This window comes from Podarcis filfolensis (genome assembly GCF_964270895.1).
Source record: "Podarcis filfolensis genome assembly, chromosome: 7".
NCBI classification, from domain to species: domain Eukaryota; kingdom Metazoa; phylum Chordata; class Lepidosauria; order Squamata; family Lacertidae; genus Podarcis; species Podarcis filfolensis.
Genome location: NC_139603.1, coordinates 53,806,121 through 53,828,230, shown reverse-complemented (window position 1 = coordinate 53,828,230; position 22,110 = coordinate 53,806,121). Strand labels below are relative to the sequence as shown.

General features: G+C 42.5%; 1 protein-coding gene across 1 annotated transcript; it reads right to left on the bottom strand.

Annotated features, from left to right (window-relative positions):
• Positions 1-1,497: 1,497 nt before the first annotated feature.
• LOC310766630 (DGAT1/2-independent enzyme synthesizing storage lipids-like) lies at positions 1,498-17,888 on the bottom strand. The gene is made up of 7 exons (XM_083623100.1): positions 17,733-17,888; positions 9,234-9,609; positions 7,260-7,424; positions 3,629-3,819; positions 3,171-3,231; positions 2,547-2,686; positions 1,498-1,695 (listed from the first exon to the last, which is right to left on the bottom strand). The coding sequence occupies exons 2-7, from the start codon at positions 9,511-9,513 to the stop codon at positions 1,591-1,593; spliced, it is 942 nt and encodes a 313-aa protein (XP_083479226.1). The 5' UTR covers positions 9,514-9,609; positions 17,733-17,888; the 3' UTR covers positions 1,498-1,590.
• Between the last annotated feature and the right edge of the window lie 4,222 nt (positions 17,889-22,110).

The following is a 22,110-nucleotide window of genomic DNA, read 5'->3' as shown; positions in this document are numbered from 1 at the left end:
GCAAGTCCTAGGCTCTGTGGTTTAACCCACAGCGCCACCCGCGTCCCATTATCCTCCTTAGGTGTCTCTGAAAGGATGATATCCAGCAGATAGTAAAATTTATCTTTAATGTCTTCATCAACATCCCGTGTTGGCGCATAAGCACTTAGAATAGTAGCCTGTTGGTTTTTGGTGAGTTTTATTCAAAGAGTTGAAAGTCGTTCATTAATGCAGGTAGGGACTTTTGACAAGAGCTTCACAAGATCGTTTTTGATAGCAAAGCCTACTCCATGTATTCAATGTTCTTGTTCAGCAAGTGAGTGTTTTAGTATCATCATTATGCTGTCCAAGTCCGGAGACTCAATGAGCATACACAAGAGCTTCTGCAGAAAGATTTGTGTTGTGATTTGAGAACCTGATCCCCGCTTGGGTAATGAAGACACGTGGACACAGTATATTAGGTTAAGAAAAGGCCACAACTTTATTGATTACAGCATGTGAGAAGGTATTGGCTTAGGCATTGGACCACAGCAAATTTGACTCCACCCACTCAGAGAGGGGTGAGTCTGATGAGGGGTTAACCACCAGTAGGGGGAGCCTGTTGATGCAAATACAACTATAAGCTCTCCCCTGATGTCACCGAGGGTCATGCCGTGGCCCCCCACCACACAGGGCATCGGACAGGATCCATGACCGCCGTATTCCTTTAACGGAATACCCATAAGCGAAGGGGTAGGCGATGGCCACACCTTGCCCTTCCATACACCAACATCACATTCCAATGCCTAACCGCCACCCGAGCCCAAGAGGCTCGCTGGATTGGTGAGGAGGCTGGGAGAACAGTGCTGTCGGCAGTGCTGGAGCGACCTGGAGCCACCCGAGACCTCACTCTAACTAAGGCAAAACAACAGCCAGGAACCCTCCAGATGCCCCACAAAAATTACTAAGGAGAAATAAGAGTACAAATGCAGGTAAAATCACTGGACCCCTTCCTCCAAACCTCACAACTGCAGAATCAGAACAGGAACTTCCGACTTCGTAATTCTTCCACGTGCTTGGCTCAAACAAGATGACGACGAGCAGGAACACTTGACTCGTGGAAAATCTGAAGCGCAATGGCGGGGAGAGCTGGCGCGGCCGCATTTGAGCGGCTAAACCATGCCCCCACGGTGGCACCTGATTGGGTGCCCAACTGGGAGGCGTGGCGCGCCAGCAATGATGAGAGTGCAGGGGGCAGAATGCCCTCTGCGTGACACGGGAATTGTCTCCCGCTCACAATCCCTCCCTTCCAGATGGAGGAGAGGCTTTACAGGGCTCAGATCTTGGAACAGCCTTTTATACACACCTTCCTGTTACACTCTTTGATTCTGGTGCTACCAGTGTAAGTCTCCAAAAGGGGGATTCTGGGAGTTTTGCAGGATAGGACAAGAAGGCACTTAGGCTCTTCAGCATGTACACCAATGGCTGAGCTAATGAGCTAATGACCCTTCACAATAATTAATATACAATCCAGCACAATTCTGTGTATCTTAACTTAGCTTTAATTACATAATAATTAAAGTTTTCGATTACAGATGCATGATCATAAACATTACAACTGCTTTATATGGACTAGTCAGCTTTGTAATGCTTATCAAATCGTTCTGAAAGAGCTCTTAATATATTTCCTGGCCTTTTTTGGTGTTTATCCCGAAGATTTTCAATTGCAGTCTTTGTCTGTTGAAAGAAGAACAAAGGAATATTGTATTATATCAATATATTGCAAAATGGATATTCACAGTTATTCATATCTGTGAGGAAATGCTAAAGGGACCAGAACCATTAGAATAAAGAATCCCATTTTTTTCAGTTACAGATTTTTTTTTACCAAGAGCACTGTATCAGAATTGCTGAGATACAACCAACCATGAGTGCCTTGGGCTGCTTGGAACGTATCAGTTTTCCTGCATGGTTGTTACCTCCAGCTATGTGAGGAAAACTGTAGAAATGCTATTGAGTTATATTTCACTATGCTCAGTGCTATTTATCCAGAAAAAGAGGTGCCTGAACTCACTATGAACACCTCCCTCGTTCTCTTAGAATGGCAATGGCTGACAGGGCTAGTGAGAAAAAACAGTCACCTCCTGGTTCCTTGCCTGAAAACAGCACACCAGGGCATGGGTAAAAATAGTAGAGTAGAATGGAGTCACATTCACGTGCAGAGTTGCAATAAATCAAACAAACATCAGAAGTTCTTCAGTAATAGTTTTATTGAGGATTAGGAGCGTACAGTGCTTACTGGGTCCCCCACCGGGGAGGGGGCTTGGAGGAACCCTCTGGGGCAGATTCTGGGGCATATGGTGGGCAGAAGAAGTCCTATTGCATGAGCAGATCTTTGTGCAACACTACATAAAATGCATAGGTTTTTCGTGGTCTCAACAAGTTCCGGAGAGGGAAAGCTGACTGATGAACACAATGCACAAAAGTCTACATAATGAACCCGATCTCTAATGAGCAAGTCAGTAGGCAGAAACCATTTTATAGAACTGAAAAAGAGAAACTAACAAGGGGGGGTAGAGTTAACTTACTTTTTCAGCCAGCTCTGCAGCTGTTATATTTGGATCATATGGGATGGGTTCTCCAATATATGTCCTCAGTTTCACTGGAAATCCTCCATATACGGGAAGGTAGAGAAGCCGTGTTTTCTCATATAACCATTTTGTCAGCCCTATGTATGAAAGGGAAAAGAGTCTGTAAGAAAGCGATCCCATATCAAATTTGAAATTAGTTAGCATTCTGAGTTTTTAGCAATTCCAGTCAATCCATCCCAGAGAGGAATCATTAAATAGTATGAGTCCTTTGGAAAAGAAAAAAGCAGCATATTCTGTCAGCTCTTCTCTGCTCTTTAAAAATCAAGGTCATAAGTTGTAAAATAGACTGCAGAATATGGTTTTTTTCCTGCTCAGTCCCCCTCCATGTTGGGGTTCCTACCACTTTTATAGATTATAGCTATCTTTAAAATCTAATAAAAAACTAAGCAAGGACATGTTCACTCAGTCCTGAGACAGGCAGCACAACTTTTCCAGATCAGTGTACACTGAATAAACTCTACTAGAAAGTAGTAAAAAGATATTCTATTTCTAAAAAGATGTATATTATTATAAAATGTTTATTGCCTGAAAGCAGATTTCTTGATCAACCAAAGTACTCACTTGACTTTCCAATGTTCCTGTATGCTTCACAAATGTTTTGTGTAAATATAGGGATGATGGGCTAAAAGAATAAAATCAAAAATCAAAAGGTAGCTGAGAACTGGAGAATTACTTCACCCCACCCGCTCCACCTTTATTTTGGTTAAGGACTAGGAATAATGCTCCGCATCTGCTATTGCAATGACAAGCCTAATGTAATTGACTTCAAATTGCACATGCTGTCCCCCAGATTTTCAAAAATTGAAGAGGAAAAAAGCTATTTTTCTTTTTAAATGTAATTGATTTTAATAGCTTTAAAACAAAAAAGAGCAGTGGTGGGAAATACAGATATCATTTGACCCCCAAACAGGGGATTTGCCATGCTCAACTACTTAGGATGCAAGATCAAGGATATCAACAGATTACGTCTTATCTAGGATAATCCTGAAGGCAATGCAAATTGCACAAAGATCACTCACCACTTTTGCCTCCAAAGCTATCCGAGCGAAACCTGTGCGGTTACCCCACATTATGTTGTAGTCAGTACTGAAGTTTCCTTCTCTACCTCCGCCAGGGGAAATGCCCAGTGAATGGCCTTTCTTCAAAATTTCCACACATTCAGCTTTATTGAAATCTTTCAACCCGGCCGCATCTAAAGCCGTCTTCCACCCTGACAAAATAAGACCCAAATAGAAGAAGAGTGTGGATACAATACAAGTGTCATTGTTCCAAAGATATTGCACTATTATGGATCACAAGCATAGCTCTCTGCCAATCCATTTCAATTAGGATTTCTTTTTTTTTTAATAATTTTTTAAATGATTTTCCAACATAAATTAAAACACATTACAACTGACAATACATAGACAAACAAACATATAAACATGTATAATTTCATAACCTCTTTTTCTTAAACCTTATTTCAACGACTTCCCCATACCTCCCTTTTCTGCATCCCTATTTTAAATTTTTCAGCAACCCCTAATTTCAATTACTTATGATTCACTTTCTTTAATCCTTTTTCTCTCGCCCACTCATTTATCACTGCAATTCTGTTTTACATTACCCATGACATTTTAGCACTCATTAATTTTACAACAGTTCTTAAGATAAACTTTAAATTTCTTCCAATCTTCTTCCACCGTCTCTTTCCCTTGGTCGCGGATTCTGCCAGTCATCTCAGCCAGTCCCATATAGTCTATCACCTTCGTCTGCCACTCTTCCAGCGTGGGTAGTTCTTTTGTCTTCCAATACTTTGCTAAAAGAACTCTTGCTGCTGTTGTAGCATACATGAAAAACGTCCTATCCTTTCTTGACACCATTTGGCCTACCATGCCCAGGAGAAAGGCCTCTGGTTTCTTGTGAAAGGTACACTTAAGAACCTTCTTAATTTCATTATAGATCATTTCCCAGAAGACCTTAATCCTTGGGCACGTCCACCAAAGATGGTAGAAAGTACCTTCAGTTTCATTACATTTCCAGCATTTATTATTGGGCAAATGATAAATTTTTGCAAGCTTGACTGGGGTCATGTACCACCTATATATCATTTTCATAATATTCTCTCTTAAGGCATTACATGCCGTAAACTTTATACCGGTGGTCCATAACTGTTCCCAGTCAGCAAACATAATGTCATGACCAATATCTTGTGCCCATTTAATCATAGCTGATTTAACCGTCTCATCCTGTGTATTCCATTTCAACAGCAAGTTATACATTCTTGACACATCCTTAGTATTGGGTTCTAACAATTCTGTTTCTAATTTTGATCTCTCCACCTGAAAGCCAATTTTCCTGTCCTGTTTGAATACTTCATTTATCTGGTAATAATGAAGCCAGTCTCTTACTTTAGACTTCAATTTCTCATAACTCTGTAGTTTCACTTTTCCCTCCTCTTGTTCTATAATTTCCCAGTATTTTGGCCATTTAGATTCCATATTAAGTTTTTTCACTTCCTTAGCTTCCATTGGTGACAACCACCTAGGGGTTTTGTTTTCCAACAAATCTTTATACCGAATCCAAACATTATATAGTGCTTTCCTAACAATATGGTTTTTGAAACCTTGGTGAATTTTAACCTTGTCATACCATATATATGCATGCCAACCAAACCTGTTATTGAACGCTTCCAGATCCAAAATGTCTGTGTTCTCAAGAAGCAGCCAGTTTTTCAGCCAGCAAAAAGCCGCTGATTCATAATACAGTTTTAAGTCTGGCAGGGCAAATCCCCCTCTTTCTTTTACATCAGTTAATATCTTAAATTTTATTCTAGGCTTTTTGCCCTGCCAGACAAATCTAGATATCTCTTTCTGCCACCTCTTGAAACAGTCCATTTTATCCACTATCTGCAATGTTTGAAACAAAAACAGCATTCTCGGCAAAACATTCATCTTGATAACAGCAATTCGGCCTAACAAGGAAAGTCTCAAATTTGACCATATTTCTAGATCTTTCTTAACTTCTGTCCAACATTTCTCATAATTGTCTTTAAATAAATTCACATTCTTAGATGTCAAATTAATCCCCAGTTATTTCACTTTCTTTGCTACCATTAATCCGGTTTCACTGTGGAACCTCTCTCTTTCAGCATCTGTTAGACTTTTCTCCAGTACTTTCGTTTTCTGTTTATTCAGCTTAAAACCTGCTACTTGACCAAATACTTGTATTAGCTCCATTTCAATTAGGATTTCATGAAGGGGGACTTTATGCTAATTCCTCTTTTGCTCAGATGTTCCAACAGTAGGCTTTTTTTGGAAAGCACATTGAGTGGGGTTGAGTGCTGAGGTGGCCACCTTTTTAGACATGGGTTCCTCAAGTCAAGTTTGTAGTACATTCAAGTTTGCATTATGATAAAAATACAGTCCATAGTGCCTGCTGCACCACCCAAAACTTCAATCCCTTTAGGCTGCAGAGCTTTTGGATATAGTACATACTCACACACAGAGAGATACACACATGGCACAGAGGAGGCTATGCTGGTGCAAAACAGCAGAGATTCATCTACAGATACATGGGTGGAGAATATATGCTACATTAATTAACCAGTGGAATACCCCCAAAGAGCACACTTTGGGTTCGCTCCTTCCTTCCTTCCTTCCTTCCTTCCTTCCTTCCTTCCTTCCTTCCATGACCTTTCTGTGGTGTCATCAGAGGAAGATGATGTGGGGGGAGTGGCAGTGGAGGCCCATGAACACTACAACAAGGGTGCCACATGTGTTTGATTGCAGTCACATGGGGGCATAAAAGCTGTGTGTGGGAGTGCTTGATTGGCCATGTGTTTGGGTGGGGCCATGTTTTCTGGGATCTGTGTGCAGATTTGGTGATTGGTTGGACTTGCTATGAAAGCCACAGACATGTCTTTGGGACTTCACTTGGGCTTCTGCCCTTTTCCTTAGCTGTAGCTCCCACCCCATCCCAGTTGCCACCCAGTGGTGTTTGAATACAGAGGATTTTGCACAGGTGGTTTGCTAGTGCAGATGCTCCCAAGCAGAATCCCATACTTTGCGCTGTTCTTTCCAGTAATGAATAGCCATCTTTACTAATGACTGAATTTTGCAAAACTCTTTGTACTTGAGGAAATCATAAACTCAGAGACGCATTTTCCCAAACCTTGTTCTATTCTAGTATTAAAGTCAGCAGCAATTATTATATGAGAGCCTGCAGTTACAGCATAGAAATCAGATGTCACATTATCCAGATTCCTTCAGTTCTTTGGTCCCTGAGGAAGAATGTAGACAAGTTGTACAAGAAAGCATGAAATTTCTGCATGGAAGCAAAGGAATTGTCTTGCAATTACTAGAGTAAAAGAAGAAGAAGAAGAAGCACTCTCATAGCTGTTTTGAGGTTAGGTAAGGTTTTCCTGCAATCTGTGATCATGGGCCATAGATTCAAATATGATGCCTGAAACATTATTGGGAGAAGAGGTTGATGTTGTAAATGGCTAAAAGCAAGCATGCAGTTTCCAACTTATTTCATGTGTTGTTTTTCACCTGCTTGCTGATACACTGTTTTATATTTTATAGCATTGTTTTATATCTTATAGCTTTATTTTATATCATATTTCACATATTTTATGTAAAAAAGCATGAGTTAAATTTAATAACTTACCTGGAAACCGATATATGGAATGATCAATTATTGTAAAGCACTCTCTCCCTGTCTCCTTGAAAAGTCTAGCGACAAGGAAGAAATAGTCAATAGTACAAACTGGGTGATAAAAGATAATAAGCACTGGTCCTTTAGGGAGATGTTCCATGCCAAAAACTTCATAACCTGAAAATAATATAAAATGCAACAAATAAATGTTATTTTGTTGAAAAATAAATGGAATGTTGCAATCTTTTATTGGAAGAAAACACTGTGGTTCAGAAAACTGTAATTTACGATCAGTTAAAAAGTTCTCCTATATGTTGCAGCATTCTGCGCTAAAACTGTGACTTGCTGTTTCAATCTCCTTGAAACTTTCATCAGGGCCATCTTAAGCATATGCGGTGTGGGGGTGCAAAGATCCACCAGGCACCCCTAGGTTGCCCAGAGTTGTCGAGCGTTTCTTAACGGGGGACCCCAAAGTTGTTGACTTTTTTTTAGGAGATAGTTGTTTACCTTTAGAATGGTTGCAGGCGCAGTGACTCACAGCGCCAACTAATGGGGGTTCCAGCACCAAACACACAGCGGCGCATGAAGGTGGGTGCGGGTTCCATGCTAGGGGGGAACAAAATATCAGGCGGCACAGTCGCCACATTGTCTGCCTGCTGCCTCCACACCATCCTCTGCATGGCGGCTAACTGCTTCAACTGGGATCCATTCACTCCTATTCGTCGGATTTGTTGCTGCCGCCGGCACTGTTGGCGTGCGGCGGATCCTGTCCAGAGATGTTTCCTCTGCTGCCACTTGCATTCCCCGTTGTTCTGAGCTGGGACGTCACGTTGGGCGGTGCTGGGAGCGTGCGGCGACAGCGGAAAAGCCATCAAAGGAACCCACAGCTCGGCACATGCAACAGGATGCATTGTGCAGCGCCCACAACGTTACATGGTGCTCCGGGCATGGCACTGAAACAGTTAGCTGCCATGCAGCTGGGGCAAGAGCCGACAGGCTCTTCTGCTGCGGGCAGGTTGGTGCGAGTTTGGGAGCGATCGTTGGAGTCCAGGGAAGAGCCGCCTGCAGAAGACGAACTCTGACGGGCTCTGCTCCGCTCAGCTGTCGGCAGCTCTTCCCTGGACTCCAACGCTCGGCCCTGGACTCTCAACCTGACACCCCTGAGAGCCCGGCGCCCGGGTGCTGTGCACCCCTAGCACCAATGGTTAAGATGCCCCTGACTTTCATATGGGTTATAACACTATATTTTCCTGAGCCTTTTTTATTTGAAGAACAGTATTACCCTTCCGTACAGTGTTGCACATTCTTTCCCCATCCCTAAGAGCTCTAATTTCAGGCATCTTCAGGCCATTCTCTGAATCACTTTATACAATGTGAGAAAAAAGTTTCCCAGACAGATGGACCCTTGACCATGTCCTAAGTAGCCAGAGGGTTTCATCCTTATGATCCAAGCTTGGTTTTAGTAATGTGTTTCTGATTCATGCTTCAACATCTAAAGCAACATTACACTCTGGGATGCAATGAGAACATAAGATGGATCCTCTTGATCAAGCCAAAGCTCTCTGTATTCCATCATCCTGTTTCTCACAGAATCACCACATCACTACATCCTTTGCTGACAAATTCCATGGTTTGTGTACAGAGTTTATGCTTCAGGGTTACCTAGTGATTTACCATGCTGAAGAAAATTGCACCCTCAAAGTCTCACTACAGCATTCTGGATACTAGGTTGTCATCCACACGGACCAGTACTTTCCCTGTTGTGCTCACATATAAATGATATTTCTCAACCCTCTGGGATGCAAAATTGCACCCTCAAAGTCTTACTACATGATGATATACTCATTAAATTCACTGTGTACCCACCACATGGTAAAAACCAGTAGTGGTAACTATTGTTCCAGGGCCTCAAGTCTGAAATTCTGATGCTCAGTCCTATGAAAGTATAGTAGCTGAATTATTGGTATGAAAGAAACATTTACTCACCATGCCATATCTTTCCAAATATATCTAAAACTTGAGCCGTAACTTGCTTTGGCTTTTTCCAACATTTGGTATCAAAATCAGTTTCTTGCTGGTTATTCCTCTTCTTGTAGACATATAGCAAAAATGAGATTGCACAGATAAACAAATACGTCATTATAACGATTGAACAAGGCAAAATCAGAAGCATACTCAACCACCAAGAGTAAGTCCTTGAGCTCAGGTATTCTTCTAAGGAAGGAAAACTAATCCAGTTTCCCAGCATTTGAGTAAAGCAGCTCATGGTTTCCTGATATGAAGGCCCACGTGTATGCCGAGGAAGGAAACAAATCCAGTTAAACCTTCTTTGGTTTTGATGGTATTTTCCCCCACTGTTTACCTGGAAAACAGAAAATGCAGTATATCGGTTTGTTTGTTTGTTTTTCATAATGATATTTTATTGGATTTTAACAAAACAGAAAAAAAAGTTTACAAAATCTTAAACAATAAATTCAACACAAAAAACATAGAAAAAACATAGAGAAGAAAGACAAAAAAGAAGAAAAAACAAGAAAATCAAAAATCTCTCTTTTCAATTTCTCACCATTTTTCCCTTTTTAACTTATTTTCCTGACTCCCTCCCACCTCCCTCTTTGTATTCCAATTAACGATATGTTCAGCAAATTCATACCTCTTATCTTACCCTTGATTATATATCCCCATATAATATCCTCATATTTTCATTTATAATCAAACCGTTCTTGCCAATTCTTATTTCACCTTATTACTCAAACCACTTCTTTTTTACAATAATTTCATAAATTTTATCTTGTCCTCAAATAATTAAACTTTCAAAATTTAGACTAAATTTTGCTAAAGCCAATTACATCCTTTCCAACATCTTTTAATATTTCATTAGTATTGAACTAATTCCATAAATATAGATTAATTACACAAGACATTTCTCATTCTAGATTAGTCCAGTGCCCCTTTTCCTGGTTCACGGCAATGTCAGTCCATATATCATTATATCCTTATCAGTCAGGTGTCCTGATATCAGAGGCCCTCAAATCATTTCCAAGCCCCTTCTGCGAGTTTTCTTGTTCCTGTTTGTAGCTACATACATCCTTGATCCCTGTTGAGTTCTTTCGCCTTTCCTTCTCTTTCTCCTTGGGGGTCCAATCACCGGGTGATTCCGTACAGTGACATTCTTCCTTTCCTTTTCTCCAATTGTCCAATTCCCCGGTGTTGCACTCCCCAGTGTTTAGTTTGTAATCCAAGAAGTAATCGTTCCAAAAAATTCTTCCACTCGTTTCACAGTCCCACCAAAGATAACAATTTTCTTAACTCCAAAGTTTGGCCAGTGTCCTCCAAAATCCGTCCTCTGTGTCTTTTGAAATACATTCACAATCCCATCCATCTTTCTCTGACTCTGCAGTTGCCCTATTGAATCTGTCTCCTGCATAGATTGTTGTACAGTTTCTGTAGCATTTTCCATTGGCACCTCTTTACTGACTTTAGCTGTATTGTCCCTCTTTTGATTCATCAAAATCATTTTCTCCTCCAGCTGTCGCAACCCATCATATATTTTGTTCAGAGCAGATAAGACTTCCTCTCTATTCATTTCTGTCAAGGTCAGGGAGCTGGTCCCACGATCTAATTTTCCCTGATACAATGTTCTCTTTATAACTGAAAAACAGGCACACTGGCTGGCTTCCTCTAGGGGGTGTAGTTACTTTTTGGCATCCATATTTAAATTGTATCCAACAAGGAAAAATTCCTTTCGATTTCCAGATACTTTATTTCCTTTCAATATAAAACAAACAGGCAGAAAGCGGCTTTGGAATTATTTTTCCCTTTTCCAGTTCCGTATATCATTTTTTCTATTTTCAATTTGTAAATATCACCGACCGTTTCTTTCCTGCCATTCCGTCCCCAGGTTAGGGACAGTGGAAACTTATTTTCTTAAATTTCTCTCTGCAGGCTTAAAAAGTCAAATTTTCCCCCCTTTCCTCCTGCTGTCAAGGGGGGTTTTGATGGTTAAAAATGCAGGAACCTTCAGGCTATCTGTTTTCCCGGCTTTTAGCTTGTAAAATCTTTGCTTTGATCTTTATACAAAGGACGGGAGGTGGACTTCCTTTTTACACCTTCCCGTTTCAGGTCAAATTCCAGGCTGTATTTTCATGCAAAATTTTCAATTGTCCTACTCACGGGTTGTTGTTTAGAATCCGAATTGTCATAGGAAGAAGGACAGCGCCCTCCGACAACAGCTGTGCAGCTTCGCTCCGCAGAGATAGCGATTGACTCTCAGCACCACACCAACCCCCGTCTCCCTCCGGAGTCCTTTATAGGGTTCCTTTGCCAAACGGGGGGGGGGCGCAAACGGTGCCCGCCGAGTCCCAGGTCCGCAGGCTTCTTCCGCCTGCGGTTTTTAAAGGGTCCCCGCTTCGCTGCAGCGGCAGGACCCGATTTCCACGGAGCTATCTCCCTCTGAGTTAGAGGGAATCCGCCATTGTCGGAGGCGCCGCCTCCAGGAAGTAAAAAATGCAGTATATCAGTTTGAACTGCCATCCCAGAGGCGTTCATGATTACATGAATTCTCTTGCTATTTAATATTTTCCTAGTTTTCCCCACTGTAACTTGCCAAGTAGATACAAGTAGATACAAAATGACAAGTGTATGACTCCATTTATTTCTTGTAAAGCAAGCTGGTTTCAGTCCACTGCTGAAGTATTAAGGAAAGTGAGAAAGGGTCACTTCTCTTTGAGTCAGCAGAAATGGTTCCCCACCTCCTAAAAGTGCAGCTGCATGCATATTGTGACTGTCTTCTTTGTGTTGCTGGGCAAACTAACATATACCCCAGGATAGATAAAGAAGTCAAGTTTCAGCATTCACTGTTGTGGGGCATTGGAGACATGGATACTGTTGGAATGATCTGGGGAAAATGTGTCAGATTTGTGAAGAGCTTATCTGAAGGAAGTTAGACACATTGCAAGACGTCTACACAGAGGGAACTCTGGCAGTTGCAGGACTTTTTTGAGCAAGTGCACTTTGCACTTGCTGTGTGCACTTTTCCTCAGCAAAAACATTATACGTCGAAACGCTCTCTGGGCTCAGAGAGCGAAGACTTCTTGTAGCAGAGACAGTGTGTGTCTTTGTGCCCCCAAAGTAAAAGTGATCTCTGCTACACAGTTGTTTTTTGTACTGAGGCTATCCACTTGACTTAAATTATGTGGAGCGAACACAACACCGAACAAGAGGGAGGGTGGGGAAAATAATGAGCTGATGGGTGGCAGCATTTTGGAATTCACTGCAAAGTGCCTCTTTCTGGGGATGTGAAATGGAATAGCAGCGCTGCTGCCAGAGAAGAACAGATGCCGAAGGCCAAACCCTGTTTTCACTGCCTCTAGAACTTCATTCCGGTTGGGTTATTGGGGACCATGCCATAATACACAGCCATTGCATTTTTGTCTACAAATTGCTAAGTCATCTGAAAACAGACCTTTACATAGTTGAATTTTTATTTTACTCTATCTCCACTACATCTTTCAACAAAAAAGTATGGGAAAAGAGACAAAATTGATAAGGGTGTTGTTGTTTAATCATATAGCCGTGTCTGACTCTTTGTGACCCCCTGGAACAGAGCACGCCAGGCACTCTTGTCTTCGACTGCCTCCTGCAGTTTGGTCAAACTCATGATTGTAGCTTCAAGAACACTGTCCAACCATCTCGTCCTCTGTCGTCCCCTTCTTCTTGTGCCCTCATCAGGGTCTTTTCCAGGAAGTCTTCTCTTCTCATGAGGTGGCCAAAGTATTGGAGCCTCAGCTTCACGATCTGTCCTTCCAGTGAGCACTCAGGGCTGATTTCCCTTCAGAATGGATCGGTTTGATCTTCTTGCAGTCCATGGGACTCTCAAGAGCCTCATCCAGCACCATAATTCAAAAGCATCAATTCTTTGGCGATCAGCCTTCTTTATGGCCCAGCTCTCACTTCCATACATCACTACTGGGAAAACCATGGCTTTAACCTTTGTTGGTAAGGTGATGTCTGCTTTTTATGATGCTGTCTAGGTTTGCCATCGCCTTTCTCCCAAGGAGCAGGCGTCTTTTAATTTCATGGCTGCTGTCACCATCTGCAGTGATCATGGAGCCCAAGAAAGTAAAATCTCTCACTGCCTCCATTTCTTCCTCTTCTATTTGCCAGGAGGTGATGGGCCCAGTGGCTATGATCTTCGTTTTTTTGATGTTGAGCTTCAGACCATATTTTGCACTCTCCTCTTTCACCCTCATTAAAAGGTTCTTTAATTCCTCCTCATTTTCTGCCATCAAGGTTGTGTCATCTGCATATCTGAGGTTGTTGATATTTCTTCCGGCGATCTTAATTCCGGCTTGGGATTCATCCAGTCCAGCCTTTCGCATGATGAATTCTGCATATAAGTTAAATAAGTAGGGAGACAACATACAGCCTTGCCGTACTCCTTTCCCAATTTTGAACCAATCAGTTGTTCCCTATCCAGTTCTAACTGTAGCTTCTTGTTCCACATAGAGATTTCTCAGGAGACAGATGAGGTGATCAGGCATTCCCATTTTTTTAAGAACTTGCCATAGTTTGCTGTGGGCGACACAGTTAAAGGCTTTTGCATAGTCAATGAAGCAGAAGTAGATGTCTTTCTGGAACTCTCTAGCTTTCTCCATAATCCAGTGCATGTTTGCAATTTGGTCTCTGGTTCCTCTGCCCCTTCGCAATCCAGCTTGCACTTTTGGTAGTTCTTGGTCCACATCCTGCTTAAGCCTGCCTTGTGGAATTTTAAGCATAACCTTGCTAGCGTGTGAAATGAGTGCAATTGTGCGGTAGTTGGAGCATTCTTTGGCACTGCCCTTCTTTGGGATTGGGATGTAGACTGATCTTCTCCAATCCTCTGGCCACTGCTGAGTTTTCCAAATTTGCTGGCATATTGAGTGCAGCACATTAACAGCATCATCTTTTAAAATTTTAAATAGTTCAGCTGGAATATCATCACTTCCACTGGCCTTGTTATTAGCTGTTGTCAGGGGCTCAGGAGCAGGAGCACAGGGGAGAGAGGAAATGGAGAGCGAAGGGGAAGAATCCGAGGGCAGTGTAGGGGAGTATGACAGTGACCCGAGAGATTCCATGAGCTTCTCCAGCGAATCAGAAGATTCCCAGAAGGGGGCGCCGATGGTCAGGGCAAGGGGGGTCCCAGGGGGGACGCACCAGAAACAAGGAGCCAACGGGGAACCCCGAAGCAGCAGCGGGGGATCAGGACCAGTTTCCCCACCAGAGCGTAGTGGGGGGGAAGAGTCACATGTGTCAGGGCCAGCGTCTCCTCCAGCGGGGAGAGAAGGTGAGTCAGGGCTGACCACGCCTCCATCAGAGAGTGGGGGAACGGAGGGGAGGTCAGTTGCAGCTAGCCTCCCCGAAGGGGGAAGCAGTGACAGCAGCAGTGAAACGGTCAGGAGGAAAGTTGCTGGCTGGGCGCGCACGCCAAGTTCAAATGTACAGGTGCGGGGGACAGCAGGAGACCCGGATGGGGAACCAGCTCCTAAAGCCCGCCGGAGGGAGGGGGAAGGCTCAGGGGATTCAGCGTCAGAAGAGTCTAGAAAGGGCGAGACCCCAACGGACAGGCGGAACCAGAGGCGGAAAGAACAGAGGAAGAGGTGGAGTAAGGCTAGAGTCTTAAACTGGTGTCTGGGGGGAGGAGACTCAGACGGAGCATCAGCGGTCTAAAGGTTGAGACGTAGAGCTGCACGCTGCGGCTCTGGAAGTGAAACTGAACTTCAATAAAGACTTTCGTATTTAACAACGAAGTGGCGTTGGTCCTTTGTGAGCTGGGACCTCGGGCAGCTCTGACAGCTGTGCTTTCGAAGGCCCATTTGACTTCACTCTCCAGGATGTCTGGCTCAAGGTCAGCAACCACACTACCTGGGGTATACGAGACATCCATTTCTTTCTGGTATAGTTCCTCTGTGTATTCTTGCCACCTCTTCTTGATGTCTTCTGCTTCTGTTAGGTCCTTTCCACTTTTGTCTTTTATTATGGTAATCTTTGTACGAAATGTTCCTTTCATATCTCCAATTTTCTTGAACAGATCTCTGGTTTTTCCCATTCTATTCTTTTCCTCTATTTCTTTGCATTGCTCATTTAAGAAGGCCTTCTTGTCTCTCCTTGCTATTTTTTGGAAATCTGCATTCAATTTCCTGTATCTTTTACTATCTCCATCGCATTTTGCTTGCCTTCTCTCCCCCGCTATTTGTAAGGCCTTGTTGGACAGCCACTTTGCTTTCTTGCATTTCCTTTTCATTGAGATGGTTTTAGTTGCTGCCTCCTGTATAATGTTATAAGCCTCCATCCATAGTTCTTCAGGCACTCTGTCTAGCAAATCTAAATCCTTAAACCTGTTCCTCACTTCCACTGTGTATTCATAAGGGATTTGACTTAGATTGTATCTTACCGGCCCAGTGGTTTTTCCTACTTTCTTCAGTTTAAGCTTAAATTTTGCTATAAGAAGCTGATGATCTGAGCCACAGTCAGCTCCAGGTCTTGTTTTTGCTGACTGTATAGAGCTTCTCCATCTTTGGCTGCAGAGAATATAATCAATCTGATTTTGATGCTGCCCATCTGGTGATGTCCATGTGTAGAGTTGTCTCTTGTGTTGTTGGAAAAGAGTGTTTGTGATGACCAGCTTGTTCTCTTGGCAAAACTATTAGCCTTTGCCCTGCTTCGTTTTGAACTCCAAGGCCAAACTTGCCAGTTGTTCCTTTTATCTCTTGACTCCCTACTTTAGCATTCCAATCCCCTATAATGAGAAGAACATCCTTCTTTGGTGTCATTTCTATAAGGTGTTGTAAGTTGTAATGGTTTCTAAGGGGTTGCTCGTGCGCAAGCAGGCAACTATTTCACTGGCTGGGTGCAAACACCTGGCTGGGTTGCCAAAGTAAACTTTATCTGTCCGGAAGCCACTCGCTCATGGCTGACTCAGTCGCTGGCAGAATCCGTGAGTGGGCGTTTCTTGAACTTCTTCCAGCAAGGAAGCTCTTTGACGCCTAGTCTCCTCCTACCCTCTCTGCGCGAAAGCATTCTGCGCAAGGAGGGCGTGGGCAACGGAGGACCCCTACTCTCCCCGCTGGTCCCAGGCAAGGAGTCATGGGACCGCCTCGCCGCTTTCCCCATCTGCCCCCCTTCTCCACTGGTGCTACGCTGATTCTCTTCCCCAGAAGATGGGCTGCTTCTCCCGATCCCTGGACGCTCTCTGGAATCCCTCTGGCTTTTGCTCTCTCCCTCCGGCACTGATGGCAGTTCCCTGACATAAGTCTTCATAGAATTGGTCAATTTCAGTTTCTTCAGCACCAGTGGTTGGTGCATAAACTTGGATTACTGTGATGTTAAAAGGTCTGCCTTGGATTCGTATAGAGATTATTCTATTATTTTTTAGATTACATCCCAGTACAGCTTTTGTTTCTCTCTTTTGTTGACTATGTTGACTTTCTTTCTCTCTTTTGTTGACTATGAGGGCCACTCCATTTCTTTTACGGGATTCATGCCCACAGTAGTAGATATGATGGTCATCCGAACTGAATTCGCCCATTCCTGTCCATTTTAGTTCACTGATGCCCAGGATGTCAATATTTATTCTTGCCATCTCATTTTTGACCACATCCAACTTACCAAGGTTCATGGTTCTTACATTCCAGGTTCCTATGCAATATTTTTCTTTACAACATTGGACTTTCCTTTCGCTTTGAGGCATATTCGCAACTGAGCGTCCTTTCGGCTTTGGCCCAGCCACTTCATCAGCTCTGAATCTACTTGTACTTGTCCTCCGCTCTTCCTCAGTAGCATGTTGGACGCCTTACGACCTGAGGGGCTCATCTTCCAGCGTCATAACTTTTATATGCCTGTTGTCTTTGTCCATAGAGTTTTCTTGGCAGGGATACTGGAGTGGCTTGCCGGTTCCTGCTCCAGGTGGATCATGTTTGGTCAAAACTCTCCACTATGACCTGTCCATCTTGGGTGGCCCTGCATGGCATAGCTCATAGCTTCTCTGAGTTATTCAAGCCCCTTCGCCACGGCAAGGCAGTGATCTATGAAGGGGTTGATAAGGGTATGTGGGCTTTAAACCACAGCTGTTTTGATTCCAATAATAGCTGTGTTACAGGGAGGAATTAAATTTCTGCTTCTCAGTGTTATAATATCTGAAAAACTGTAAGTGCTTAATTTCATCTCCACAAGTAGCAAACATCCTAGCTGTGTTTTAAGTTGACAATGTAGAAACAGGCTAAGATTTTCATACAACTGGTTTTTACACACACATTCAGACAAGACAGCATTTCTCTCTCTCTCTTTGCTGACCCATGCACAGTAACTGACAAATAACACAACTACTAGCACATTTGCAAAACTAAGCAAGAATCATTTGTTGAGATTGCAGGGGCAATGACTAGACAACCCGTTGGGCCCCTTCCAACTCTACACTTTATGATTCTATGAACAAAAACTTTTACTTACATTCCTGATAAACCTAGATTGCCTTGACTTTGGTCACCTCTCTTTGAGAGCAGCAAAAGTCTTGTCTGGTGCTCTACTTTTTCGTAGGCTAATTTCCAGCACTATGGAGACACGTCCCTTTATGTGGAGGTTTAAAGAGACTGTGGTGGGTGTGCCATCTGTATAAACAAACCAAGCATTGTGAAAAAGAGAGAAGACTTGGGGAGGCTGCTTCTGGGAAGTTGTGGCCATTTGTAATAAAACATAAAGCATGGAGTCACACCTACAAGAACATTCATAATGTACAATTACATATTGGGTCACAGAAAACCAGTTCTTGACTAAGGAATAAACGTAGGAATTGTACTCGCAACACTCTGTTTGTGATTCAGTCATAGACTCATTAAGAACAAATATCCATGGCTTGTAAAAGCCAAACAGAACCAGAAAACATAAAAAGCGCATGTATCTTATCTTCACTAGCCACTTCATGAATCACTTGAAGAAGAGTTAAAGCTAATTAAAACTCATTAAAACCACTTTGTTGTTTAGTTGTGTCCGACTCTTTGTGACCCCATGGACCACAGGAAGACAGGCACTCCTGTCTTCTAAAAGCCAGATAAAAACCACAGGCCTTCCAGAGAGAGATGTTGCTTTACAAGCTGCTGAGTCCCTTCCAGGCACTGTTCTACTTCATCACCTGACACTCTTGAGAATATGTGTGAGCCCTGTTTGCTTGAATGTTGAGGAAGGCACTTGAGAGCCATCCTGTCAAGTGCCTACCTTAATTCCCAATTCTATAGCAAGACTTTGACAGAAGTGGTGAGCATGCCAACTTGAAAATTCCTGAGTATTCAGGAATCCACCAGATACCATAAGTCTCTGGGAACAGACCACCTTAATGGATCCCCCAGCCTTATAGAAGGGCACTGCATCATCACTTCGAATTTCACTGTCGAATTATCCTTCTCAGACAATGGGCTCAGCACAAACTTCCCTACGAATGGATTTCTGCCTTCCCACTCCCTTGGAGAGACCTGAACTTGGGTATGTTCTGTCTTATGTGTTGGGCCTTTAATTTACTGAGATGGTTTCACGGTTGCCGTGGAGACCAGGACCTAGAGGTTTTATGGTCAAGAGCCATGTGTTGCAGCATTTCTGGTCTGTGAACAGATAATGGAGGAGGATAGAGACTGCTCTATAAAAAGAGGCGATAAAGAAGAAAATACAGTTATAAAAGGGGAAATCAGTGAAATTTATAAAATATAAGTAGAAAAGGGGGATCAAGAATGCAAGGCCCCACGAGATGACTCCAGCCGTTAATTATTTAAGATTTATTGGTTCAACAAAAGCCCCGGTTGGAGCTCCACTAATTTCAGTCTTGAAAATGGAGCTCCACTAATTTCAGTCTACGTTGAAAAGGCTGTCCATAAGAATAAAATAAAATTATTATAAAATTTTTAGAGATGGTATTTAACACCAGTCAGATTAAATCAAATAAACAAGGAATATTGGGTGTTATGTTGGAGGGGATGCCAGGAAACGGAATTATGTTCAAATGGGGTGGGGGTGTAAATATGTGCAATTTTTTTTTGGCAAAGTATGTTTAAAGAGATCACAGAAATCACTGGGTTAAAGCTGATCAAAAGTTCAGAGGTAGCATTATTATCAATTTACAATGGGGTGGAAGGGGTATGTCATTTATTCTTCTCTTAGTCCCTCCAGATTTTATGCCATGACGGAGGGGGGGGGCTACTCTTTACCCCCCTGGTGTGGATCCTATATATATATATGTTTGTCCAAATATATATAAAATTGTCCAAATTGGTCTGATTTCTTTTTACTTTATAGAGAAGTTGCTGCTTTAATGGTGGCACTTGAGGCGTTTTGCTGAGAGGTCTTGATTGCACAGTGTCTCTGCGTTCAATATTGGAGCTTCCGTGGATCCCTTCGGAGCATTGGAGACTCCTAGGGAGCATTCTCCGACACCACTGGACCCTTGGGAACCAGAATTTTCCTTATGGGCTTTTTTAGATAAGGTGCCATGCCCAAGCTCCCTTCCTGCCTATTTGCAGCAATCGGGTTACTCAGGGCAAGCAATCCCCATCATCCACCATAGCTTGCAGCAGTCCACAACAATACATTGCATTTTAAAATATAATAATTTTTAATATTTTTTCATTAATAACAATCCAATATAGACCACATTAATACAATACCAAATCATAATTCAATTAAAAAAGCCAATTGTCAAATTTAAATTAAACATTTTGGTTGAGTTCCCATGTTCTGATTTTAGGAGATTTTTTAGGAGATGTTGATTCCTTTTTGCTGCTTCAATCCAATTTAACCCAATTTATACAGTTCCTATGTTCAAATTCGGTGATGACCTGTTCCTTCAGATCAGCGGCACAGCAATGGGCACCCGCATGGCCCCACAGTATGCCAACATCTTCATGGCAGATTTAGAACAACGTTTCCTAAACTCCTACCCACTCAAACCTCTCTTGTACCTGCGATACATTGACGATATTTTTATCATCTGGACACATGGTCAACAGACCCTGGACACCTTCCATCAGAAATTCAATGATTTTCACCCCACAATCAACCTAACAATGAATCAATCTATGCAAGAAATACATTTTTTGGACACTACTATAAAAATACAGGATGGACGCATAGACACCACCTTATACCGTAAACCAACTGACCGACAAACATATCTACATGCCTCCAGCTACCATCCCAAACATACCAAACAGTCCATTGTATATAGCCAGGCACTACGTTACAGCCGTATCTGTTCCAATTCTACAGACAGAGACTCTCACCTAAGAGATCTACAGCAAACCTTTTTAGAACTAAAATACCCAGCAGATGAAGTTAGACAACAGATCAACAGAGCCAGACAGATACCCAGAGAGAACTTGCTGCAAGACAGACCCAAAAAAGAAAATAACAGAACACCTCTAGTCATCACATACAGCTCCCAAGTTAAAACAGTACAACGCATCATCAGAGATCTACAACGTCTCCTGGACAATGACAGTTCTCTTTCTCAAGCTCTGGGAGGAAGACCTTTCATTGCCTACAGACAGCCACCCAATCTTAAACAACTCCTAACCCACAATAATACTACAACCAGACGTAACACGGATACTGGCACCAGAGCCTGCAATAAACCCAGATGCCAACTTTGCTGCCACATACACCCGGACAACACCATTACTGGCCCCAACAACATCACACATACCATCTCGGGACTATTTAATTGCTCATCGTCTAACATTGTATATGCCATCAAATGCCAACAGTGTCCCTCAGCTCTCTATATTGGACAAACAGGCCAAACCTTACGCCAAAGAATAAACGGACATAAATCGGACATCAAGAATCACAAGACAGAGAAACCAGTAGGAGAACACTTCAATCTCCCAGGACATTCTATACAAGATCTCAAAGTAGCTGTATTACTACAAAGGAATTTCAGAAATAGACTGGAAAGAGAAGCTGCTGAATTGCAACTCATTACCAAACTTAAAACCATGGAGAGACCTGGTCTGAACAAAGACATTGGATTCTTATCTCATTATACATGACAAAGCCATTTTTCACCTTTTCACTCCTTGCTTTTTCCTGTAAGACCTATTGCAGTCGTTAAGAGTCGTCAACAGGCTCACCACAGCTATCTGCCAACCACCCATTCCCACCACCCTTCTGAGTAATACCCCTCCCCACCTTCTCACTATATAGAAGGATCTGGCAACTTCTGTTTCAGTGTATCTGAAGAAGTGTGCATGCACACGAAAGCTCATACCAAGAACTAACTTAGTTGGTCTTTAAGGTGCTACTGGAAGGAAAATTTTTTTTTTTGTTTTTTGTTTTGTTTTGACTATGGCAGACCAACACGGCTACCTATCTGTAAACAGTTCCTATGTTGATCCTTTATTTTATCAGCCACTGATGTGTTGACTTTCATTCGTATTTAATTGTTCCATATCCTTTAATTTGCAAGAGGAGTTTATATCTGGTAACTTTCTGTGTGGAATGTTTTTTTTTTAAATGTTCAACCTTCCTTTCTTGTTGCAATCAATCATTTCCAGCATTTCCCCCCTGCTCCAAGGACTCAGTTTTACTGCGTAGTGACCTTTCACCACCTTGCATTTCTCAAAACCGAAAGTGGTCTGGCATCTGGCCATTAATCTGGGCAGACTTCCAGCATTTTCTTTCAATACTTTCCCATCTGATAACAAGCTGATAGCTCATCAACACCATAATAAATCAAAGTTATAATCCTCCGTGGGAGGGTATTGCCACAGAACATCCCAATATGTTCCACACAGTTTCATTCTTTGAATTAATCCATAAGCATTATAAAGTTCTGATTGATTCCCTC

Bases quoted from the DNA above. Each gene is read 5' to 3' on its own strand.
- LOC310766630 (XM_083623100.1), bottom strand. From the start codon at position 9,513: ATGAGCTGCTTTACTCAAATGCTGGGAAACTGGATTAGTTTTCCTTCC. The intron at 2,687-3,170 runs GTGAGTACTTTG...TTTCATACATAG, and splicing joins CAGGAACATTGGAAAGTCAA to GGCTGACAAAATGGTTATAT. The intron at 1,696-2,546 runs GTAAGTTAACTC...TTCTTTCAACAG, and splicing joins CTGCAGAGCTGGCTGAAAAA to ACAAAGACTGCAATTGAAAA.